Raw genomic sequence first — 9986 nt, 5'->3', positions numbered from 1 at the left:
AATGGGCCTTATTGGGCCTTAGTGGGAGAGAGGAGGAGGCTGCCAGGTGGAGGGCGCCCCCCCAACCCCAATCCGAATTGAGGTGGGGGGCGGCCCCCCTTTCCTTCTCTCCTTCTCCCTCTTCCTTCTTCTCCTACTCCTACTAGGGAAAGGGGGGAAACCTACTCCTACTGGGAGTAGGACTGCCCCTTGGGCGTGCCATAGAGAGGGACGACCCTCCCCTCCTACCCTCCTTTATATACGGGGGAGGGGGGCACCCCATAGACACACAAGTTGACAGTTGTCTTAGCCGTGTGCGGTGCCCCCCTCCACAGATGTCCACCTCGGTCATATCGTTGTAGTGCTTAGGCGAAGCCCTGCGTCGGTAACTTCATCATCACCATCATCACACCGTCGTGCTGACGAAACTCTCCCTCGGCCTCAGCCGGATCAAGAGTACGAGGGATGTCACCGAGCTGAACGTGTGCAGATCATGGAGGTGCCATGCGTTCGGTACTTGATTGGTTGGATCGCGAAGACGTTCGACTACATCAACCGCGTTACTTAACGCTTCCGCTTTCGGTCTACGAGGGTACGTGGACACACTCTCCCGCTCGTTGCTATGCATCACCTAGATGGATCTTGCGTGTGCGTATGATTTTTTTTGAAATACTACGTTCCCCAATAGGCGTTAGAGGCGGCCACGCGAGGGAGAGGAAGCAGCAACGCGAGGAGGAGAGGGGAAAACGTCCTGGGGCTGCTAGGGTTCAGGGGAGGGGGCTCCTTATCCCCAGAGGAGCCGTGGGATGGCATCCACGGCGCCACCGATGGCCATGGCGACCTGGATGGTCGCCACGACCCCCCTCTGGTGAACAAAGGAAGGGGAGGGCGCCTGGGGTGGGCTGGGCCAGCCATTCTGCCATAGGGGGGGCTGTTGTTTCCTTTTCTTAAACTTTGCTTAACCTGAAATTATCTTCCAGCTCCTCCTGTGTTTAATTGTTAACCCCAGGATCATTGCTGACAACACAGTGAAATGATATCACTGCAGAATACGTAAAAGCACTACAAGTAGTATATTTGTGACAAGACATACCTAGTGAAATGTCTCCTGACATTTATTAAATCAGAAAACAACGGAAAGTAAAAATGCGTAGCGACTCCATCTCAGCCATAGGCAGTCGATGTAGTCTACGTGACCTCACTCCTACGGATCGCCATAGTAGCCGTGGTGATCACCTTTGTCTTCATGAAACTCTGTTGTTCAACACAAGTATTGATATGAATACATTATGTACTCAACATGCCTCCCTCGAAGAAGGACCTAATAGCTACATGTGGCTTCAAATGAAGGTTGTATGGCTCATCCGCGTAAAAGCTATTTTTTTTGCAAAAATATAGAAGTTGGATAAAAGCAGTTTTAATTTAGATGAAAACATGTTTTATCTCCAGAATAACTTTCATCAATGTGAGGATCCTAGATCAACTCACATTCTTCATAGGTTCCAAGAACAGGGAAAAAGAGGGAATAAGCAAGAAAGGTCATGTATGTCAAGAAAGATTCATGTGTCATTTTTTGTTTTCTACTACGTTTTCCAACATCCGACGGTAGGGTAGCAAAAATAGAGCAATTTTTTGGCACACATATTGTTGCCTCGTGCAACTTTTTTTGGGCGGTAGGTTTTGCTACCCTACCACCAAGCCCTCCGGTGGTAGGGTAGTGATTTTTTGATACAACTTATGTCGCCTCGCGTAACCTTTTTTATGGTAGGGTTTGTTACCCTACTGCCAAGGCCTCTAGCGGCAAGGTAGTGTTTTTTTTGGAACACCCATTGTTGGCTTGTGTAATTTTTTTTGGACGGTATGGTTTTGGACCTTGCCGCCGAGGCCTACGGTGGTTGGGTAGCAATTTTCTATTTTGTGGTAATATTTGGTCCATGTGTTTTGTGTTTTGTAACACTTTATTTTGGTCCACAATATCGTAAGCATACATTTTGTGGTTGAAATGACATACAACCTAGATTAGTTCAAATGACATGACATGAAACACATTGTAGTTCAAATGACATACATGATCTACTACATCAAATGACATACGACATCCACTAATTCAAATGACATACAAGAAGCACTAGTTCAAATGGAATACATAATGAAGTTCAAACGACTTCGTAGCATTGCAAAGTGTGCCTGACGGGAGATAAGCCCTGACAAGTTTTATGCGTGCAATCTGCCCGTCACGCTCTGGCTTAGGCTCCAAACGAATATTATTGCATCCCGCCCAATGTATCATGATACCCTCTATGTGGCGAAACCAGGCTCATCGAGGAGGTCAGCTCGGTCTAGACGACAGTCCTTGCTTCATTGCCCAACCAAGGACCTGCCCAAGCCTTATCAAGTCAAGCTCGGGAATTCATCAATGCTAACGGAAAACACAATCTCCATTGCCAGAGAGTGTCTACAATCGTCTTCCTTCCTCTGCAGCTCATGAAGTTCCTTCTCTTTTCCAGCGACAACCTCTCGAGGGTACTCACATAAGTGATACAGATTGGACTCCCACGCAGTTGCATTCACCTCTTCGTAGCTCTTAACCCACCTTTTTATCTCAGTCATCATATGACGACATCGAGTTTCTTCAGCCACCACATATGCTATCTGAAGGCTCGCACTGTTTTCCATCCTACATGAGTACTACATTCATATAAGTGAGTGACATACAACACAAATATAACTTAGTGAAAATGACATACAACACGAAGTTCTGACGGAGTTCGAAGGACAAAGATTACATGTCACATATGGAGTTCAACTAAAATGCATATGACTAAGGGGCTCATGCCATTATAGTTCAAATGACAGTACAATGTCTCGGAGTTCAAGCAATATCAGAGCTTCCCCAAGCAGAGCTCATGGACTTCAACCCCTCTTATTTTTCATGCGTGCATAATTCCCAAGACGCTCGGGCAGATGCTTCAATACAATATCTTTGTGGTATGGTCCCGGGTTGGAAAAAATGACAAACTTTCTTTCAAGAACCCAAGCCCGATGAGCAGCCAACCTCGGTATCGGCGACGCTCCTTGCTTGATTACCCAGTCGATGACCTGGCTAGGGTTTTGCAAGTCCATCTGAGCCAATTCTTCCTCCTTGTGCAAAATGCAATTTACCTTGCAATATCACCTCTATGAAGCTTTTCGTTCATCTTGAGGTCATGGATATTCTTTTCTTTTTCTTCGACAACTTTCAGAGGGTAATCACCGAAATAACACGATGCAAAGTCCCACGAAGCCGCATTCATATCGTCGACGATATTTACCCGCTCGTGCATCTCTTCCTCGATGACTACATGTTGACGGTTCTCCACCGCCTCAACAGATGCCTCAATGAAAGATAATCGATGCCATCCTACAATCCGAGGAGTAATTTTTACCCTCACCATAACCCTAACCTGAGATCGTCAAAATCCCTAACCATACTCTAGGTTTGGTACCAACCACAATAATATCCATACTACACATAGTCAAGCATAACCCTAAATGCATCATATCCATTGATTTCACCACAAGAATAGCAAAAACTAGGGTTTGCAGAAAAGTGAGCAATGCCACCGAATGAGGTGATTCCAACCAACCAAAACGAGGAGGTGAGAGAGATACCTTGAGTGATGAAAATGCTCCGAATCCACCGGACACAAGCAACAGAGAGAGATTTGAGAGGGCCTTCTGTGAGGGAGAGAGATGGAAGAGGAGCTGTGCTCAGGGAGGGGAAGAAGAAAGTGCGGGGGTAAATGGGTGGGTGGGTCTCACGTAACTCTTCAGTACTCTCCCGCTAGGGACCCCGGCTGTAGGCACTATGTTACCCTACTGTCAGGTATTGCGGTGGTAGGAAAAATGTCAGATCGTGGTTCTTCTTAAAACCAGAGAGTCAGATTGTGATTAAGTTTAAAAAAGAAAGGTCAAAACAATGATTTCGGCGCCTCATGCTCGAGCAACACCACACCTGCTTTTTTAGATCCAACACCACACCTGCTAGCAAACCAACTGTGCATGCGAATTCCCAGCAGCGAACAGCCACCTACCTGCAAACTATGCACAACAAAATGATGCGAGATCAGGCGTGAAAACGTGACCGCGTCCCTCGCATGCGCTCCTCCCACAGCAACGTCAAAAGCGGTCGCACCGAGCAAAGCCAAGCCAAGCCACCTCGCACCAGTCAGTCCAACTCGCCGCACCCGAGTGAGAGCCCAAACCCCTCTTCCATGGCGGCGCCAGTGCCGCCGGGGCCGGAGGTGTTCGACGTCGTCATCTTCGGGGCCTCGGGCTTCACCGGCAAGTACGTCATCCGCGAGGCGCTCAAGTTCCTGCCCCCCAACGCCTCCCCGCTGCGCTCCCTCGCGCTCGCCGGCCGCAGCCGGGACCGCGTCGCCGCCGCGCTCCGCTGGGCGGCCGCGCCGGGGCCCGCCCCCGACGTCCCCATCCTCGTCGCCGACGCCTCCGACCCGGCCTCCCTCGCCGCGGTCGCCGCCCGGGCGCGCGTCCTGCTCTCCTGCGCGGGGCCCTTCCGCCTCCACGGCCGCCAGGTGGCCGCGGCCTGCGCTGAGGCGGGGGCCGACTGCCTCGACATCTCCGGCGAGCCCGAGTTCATGGAGCGCGTCGAGGCCGACCTCCACGAGGTCGCCGCCAAGAACGGGTCGCTGATTGTCTCCGCCTGCGGGTTTGACTCCATCCCCGCGGAGCTCGGGTTCTTGTTCAACTCCAGGCAGTGGACGCCGCCCTCCGCGCCGCTGAGCGTGGTCGCCTACGTCAACCTGGAGTCGGACAGGAAGATCGTCGGGAACTTCGGCACGTTTCAGTCGGCCGTTCTCGGCGTGGCCAACGCCAGCGAGCTGCAGGCGCTGCGCCGATCCAGGCCAAGGCCGGCGAAGCCCAGGGTGAGTTACTAAAATTCTCGCATTGCAGTTTCGGAATTGATTTACTTATTTCATCACAGCAATCTGCTTGGACGGTAGTGATTCATGAGGCTGAGGGGATTAACAGTACCCCGTCATAGGGATGAAACTAGAAGCTAGGGAACATCTAGATGTGCTCAAGTTAGTGCACATCTAAGTGACTATCAACATAAAAAGAGAAGGAAAAAGAAAAGAGAAAATACCCGCACGAATCTCTGCGTACAATCAATGACATAGAACTTAGATGTGCAAAACTTAGATGGCACATCTAGATGTGCTTTAGCAAACCCGTAGAAACTAATACATTCAGTTAGAAGGAGGATTTATGTCTTTCCTTATCCTTGACTTTCATGATAAACGCACATACCATAACACTGCTAATTGATAGCTTTGTTCGGCCAGATCCCTGATCCTTGCCTTTGCACCTACGAAAATCCTATTTCTACATAAGACTTTTATGAAAACTGTACGTACTAGTTCTTTTTGAATTGTAATTTCCCCACGGTTATGGCTAACCATCAGCAGATTGAACCAGAACGTAATGTTTTTTGTAGAATCTGTAAATAGCATTGCTCTGTTAGTTATCATAAAACTGGCACTTTCTTTATTATAACATCCAGTTATCTGTCTCAGAACATTTGGATTTTCTTTCTAAGTGCCAATTTTGGACCACCTACAAGGATGTACCCCCTCCGTCCCAAAATAAGTTGTACTAGCCAGAGGCAGGTGACGGGCGTTGGTGTCAAGCTCAAAGATGTTCTGCTATCTTTTCAGTTTTGTCATGTCGGTCCTTACATGACTTATACTTTGATCTTTATGATATGAATGAGACGTATTACCATGCAAAAAAAAAAGTCTGCAACACTTATTTTGGGACGGAGGGAGTATGTACTATGTGTGCTGGTATAGTGTACTACTAGCACTAGAAAATACTCCCTCCATTCCTAAATATAAGTCTTTTTAGAGATTCCAATGCGGACTACATACGGAGCAAAGTGAGTGAATCTACACTCTAAAATATGTCTATATACATCCGTATGTAGTCCTTATTGAAATCTCTAAAAAGACCTATATTTAGGAACGGAGGGAGTACAATCTAAAAGTTATTGATGCATGTCGAGATAGGACGGAATATGTGTGGCATAGTTTCTTATTATATAACTAAGAAGGCGGACAGTTATAGACTAGATAGAGACTTACAGATGATAGGGAGGACACAAACTAGTTGCTTGTCTTCTATCATTGAGAATATACACTACTGCTAATGCCTGTGCTATATATGGTCTACGGGCACTTGTGGTCGTGGACAACCTGGTATAGTTACTTTTGCCTTTTTATTTTCTTGCAAGAAAACTATTGCTTACTCCTGACCGTCGCCTTACTGCTGATGTCTGGGTTATATATGGTGTTTGTGTACTTGTGTACAACCTGGTATAGTTCTGTTTCTTTATTTTCTTAGAAATTATAGATTGCCTATCCCTGACCATCACCTTTGTTTGAAGGCATCAAAATTTTGTATGTAGTTCTTTTGTTCGGCCGTGTATGTTGTGCTAACTGCCTGCTCCAAGAAGGACTATAAAATCAAGCTGACATATATCGTGGACCAACTACTAACTACTGAATAATTCTTAAGCTCAGATTAACATTGGTCCTCTCACATGTGAATGGTGTCTGCCATGCCTTTTGTTGTGTAGATGTACGTGCTACACTGCTACTTCATGAAGAATGGGTATTTCTAAGTGGCTAATATTACTACTTTGCCATTTTGTTGGTAGTAATACACTCCACGTTTGCCTTGCTTGCCCTTAATAATGGATTCATTCTTTCATTTGGGGCCCGTTTGGATTGGATGTAAATTTTGTGTGGTTGATCTAAATACTGATGCCCACACAAATTTTTGTGTGGCTGAATGTTTTATAAAGACAAAGCAAAATGGGTTGGCTTCGGTAATGCCACAATCTGAATTCAACTTAGGCCCATTATTTCTAGCTGCCCCCATCTTTGTTGTGATAGATTGGACATGGCATATAGAATATTCAATATTCTTAAATGTTTTTTAGTGAGTCATAGTATAAAGATCCTAGCGAAAATGTCCACCACATTTGTTATAGCCTTTGAATCTGTGAATCCAATGTGTGTGATGATGAATTGGCGAAAGTATGATGGAATCAAATTTTATTGGAGAATGATCATTTGATGCTAAGGTTTCTCCTTCTGGGTAGATTCCGGGGCCTGCACCTCCCAAAGGATCACTGATTGAGCATGACAAGGCACTAGGATTGTGGGTGGTGAAGTTACCTTCTGCTGACACAGTGGTTGTGAAGAGAACCCTAGCAAAAGTGACAGAGCATCCCGAGGGCCTTCCTGGTGTGGATGAAACCTCAGAATTTGTGGACCGCAGGAAGGAGTTCTGGTCCTCTATCAAACCTGCACATTTCGGTGTGAAAATCGGCACCCGTTCCATCCTGGGCCTTGCGCGGTGGCTGTGTACTGGACTTCTCATCGGCATCCTTGGGGGTTTCTCCTTGGGTAGGTCTCTCTTGCTAAAATTCCCCGAGTTCTTCTCCCTTGGATTGTGTAGAAAGACTGGACCAACAGAAGAGGAGGTGAACAACGCCTCATTCAAACTGTGGTTCGTCGGCCATGGGTACAGCGATTTGGCCCGTGCATCAGAGCGTGGAACCAAGCCAGACATGGAGATGGTCACCAGAGTTTCAGGGCCAGAGATCGGGTACATCACCACTCCGATCGTCCTTGTCCAGTGCGCCCTCGTCCTGCTGAGCCAGCGAGCCAATCTGCCAAAAGGCGGGGTGTACACGCCAGGCGTCGTCTTCGGCCCCACAGATCTCCAGAAGCGTCTCGAGGAGAACGGCGTGTCGTTCGACCTCATCTCCACGAGGACCCTCCCTTCAGATTAACAAAAAGGCTCGTGCTTCCTGAACCTGATCTGTGGTGTTCTTGGACAATCAGCCTGCTTTCTTTCATCATTAAACCAGCTATCACCTGAGTGTCGTATGTGAAATAAGACAAGACAGTATTACTACGCACCTGAAAGAAAGAATAGGATGTGCTTGTGTAATGTGAATCGTATGGATGAAATATGTAATAAGCGTCTATGTAATCCCATTGTTTGCTTTCCTCTTCCTTGTGTTAGCGCTCCCCCCCCCCCCCCCCCCCCCCACACACACACCCAATCATCAGAAGCTGCCCTGATCTTTCTTGTGATATAGAATCTTCAATATTTGTAAATGTTTTGTAGTAACTAGTAAGTCGTGGAATAAAGATCCTAGCGAAAATGTCCACCACATTTGTTATAGCCTTTGAATCCCTGAATCCAAAGCCTGCGATGATGAGTTGGTGAAATGAAATTATCATGGAATCATTTTTTTATTGTATAATGATCACATTTGATGCTAAGGTTTCTTCTCCTTCTGTGCAGATTCCGGGGCCTCCGCCTCCCAAAGGGTCACTGATTGAGCATGACAAGGCACTAGGACTGTGGGTGATGAAGTTACCTTCCGCCGACACAGTGGTTGTGAAGAGAACCCTAGCAAAAGTGACAGAGCATCCCGAGGGCCTTCCTGGTGCGGACGAAACCCCAGAATTTGCGGAGCATAGGAAGGAATTCTGGTCCTCTATCAAACCTGCACATTTCGGTATGAAGATCAGCAGCCGTTCCATCCTGGGCCTTTTCTGGTGGCTGTGTACTGGACTTTTCATCGGCATTCTCGGGGGTTTCTCCTTCGGTAGGTCCCTCTTGCTGAAATTCCCTGAGTTCTTCTCCATCGGGCTGTTCAGAAAGACCGGACCGACAGAAGAGGAGGTCCGCAGCGCCTCGTTCAAAATGTGGTTCATCGGCCGTGGCTACAGCGACTTGGCCCGAGCATCAGAGCGTGGGGGCAAGCCAGACAAGGAGATCGTGACCAGAGTTTCGGGGCCTGAGATCGGGTACATCACCACCCCGATCGTCCTCGTCCAGTGCGCCCTCGTCCTGCTGAGCCAGCGGGCCAATCTGCCGAAGGGCGGGGTGTACACGCCGGGCGCTGTCTTCGGCCCCACTGATCTCCAGAAGCGCCTCGAGGAGAACGGCCTGTCGTTCGAGCTCATCTCCGCGAGGACCCTCCCTTGAGATTATAACAGGCTCGTGCTTCCTACACCTGATTTCGTCGTTAAACCAGGTATCTATCATCTGTCACCTGAGTGTCTAGCAGGCTCAATGGCCTTATACTACGTATTTGTGAAGAAACGTAGTAGTGTCCTGTATGCTGTGTTTATGTGAAGTGAACCGTATTACTATTACTACCGCGCATGGAAGAAAGAAAGAATAGGATGTGCTCGTGTGATGTGAATCGTATGGGTGAAATATACGTATAATAAGCGTGCAAGTGTAAGTCCTGTGGCTGTAGAAGAGAAGAAATGTTGTGTCGTGAGTTCAAAATGCCGTGCAAGTGTAAAGTCCTGTGGAACCTGCATGTCTATCTCATCCTGTTTGTGCTGTCTGCTGGGATTCTGGAACCGACACTCTCACTCACTGCATGGTCAGATTTGCTCTCAAAATGTTTGATCCAAGGGTGATGGCTCACCGCCGGATGAGTATCGGACGGCACATCTGTGTCCTACCTATAGCAGTTCTCGGAAACTTATCTCACAGGGGCAGTAGTGCAAGTCTGGACGACGCGATCGAGCCAACACGCGCGAACGGCGCTTTCCCGCCCACAAGGTTTCCACACGCCTTGGGTACTTGCGTGGAGGAAGTGCGTTGCCCGCCGGGCAGTGAGACCGTGTGTTGAGAGAGCTGCGATTCACTCACCTCAGCACTGGTGCACCAGCCGTGCACGCCTCGTCTCGTTCCGTTACAGACTTACAGTAGTGCAGTGTCCCCTACGGATCCGATTCGGGACTACGCCACGCCATGATGGAAGACGGTGGTCGCGTCTTGGATCATGATGGTTCGTGAGCTTTCTGTTGAGACCGCGCTTTTGCCCACCCATGGCCATGGATCGAGCACCGACCGACGCATGTGTGCGGTGCGCTTTGCCAACGGCTTTGTAAAGGCTAAAGACT

General features: G+C 48.2%; 1 protein-coding gene across 2 annotated transcripts; it reads left to right on the top strand.

Annotated features, from left to right (window-relative positions):
- Window positions 1-4075: 4075 nt before the first annotated feature.
- On the top strand, window positions 4076-9360 carry LOC109762901 (probable mitochondrial saccharopine dehydrogenase-like oxidoreductase At5g39410). Of its 2 annotated transcripts, none has more exons than XM_020321790.4 (2): window positions 4076-4904; window positions 7145-8061. In XM_020321790.4, the coding sequence occupies exons 1-2, from the start codon at window positions 4116-4118 to the stop codon at window positions 7838-7840; spliced, it is 1485 nt and encodes a 494-aa protein (XP_020177379.1). In that variant the 5' UTR covers window positions 4076-4115; the 3' UTR covers window positions 7841-8061. The 2 variants fall into 2 exon arrangements, with proteins under 2 accessions (XP_020177379.1, XP_020177378.1); XM_020321789.2 differs by lacking the exon at window positions 7145-8061 and adding an exon at window positions 8362-9360 and having other exon boundaries at window positions 4101-4904.
- Window positions 9361-9986: the final 626 nt, after the last annotated feature.

Source organism: Aegilops tauschii, chromosome 2 (assembly GCF_002575655.3).
Source record: "Aegilops tauschii subsp. strangulata cultivar AL8/78 chromosome 2, Aet v6.0, whole genome shotgun sequence".
Taxonomy (NCBI): domain Eukaryota; kingdom Viridiplantae; phylum Streptophyta; class Magnoliopsida; order Poales; family Poaceae; genus Aegilops; species Aegilops tauschii.
This window is presented reverse-complemented; position numbering and strand designations above follow the sequence as displayed.

Coding starts and splice junctions, on each gene's coding strand:
- LOC109762901 (XM_020321790.4), top strand. CDS start 4,116: ATGCGCTCCTCCCACAGCAACGTCAAAAGCGGTCGCACCGAGCAAAGC. Junction 4,905..7,144: donor CAAGGCCGGCGAAGCCCAGG/GTGAGTTACTAA, acceptor CCTTCTGGGTAG/ATTCCGGGGCCTGCACCTCC.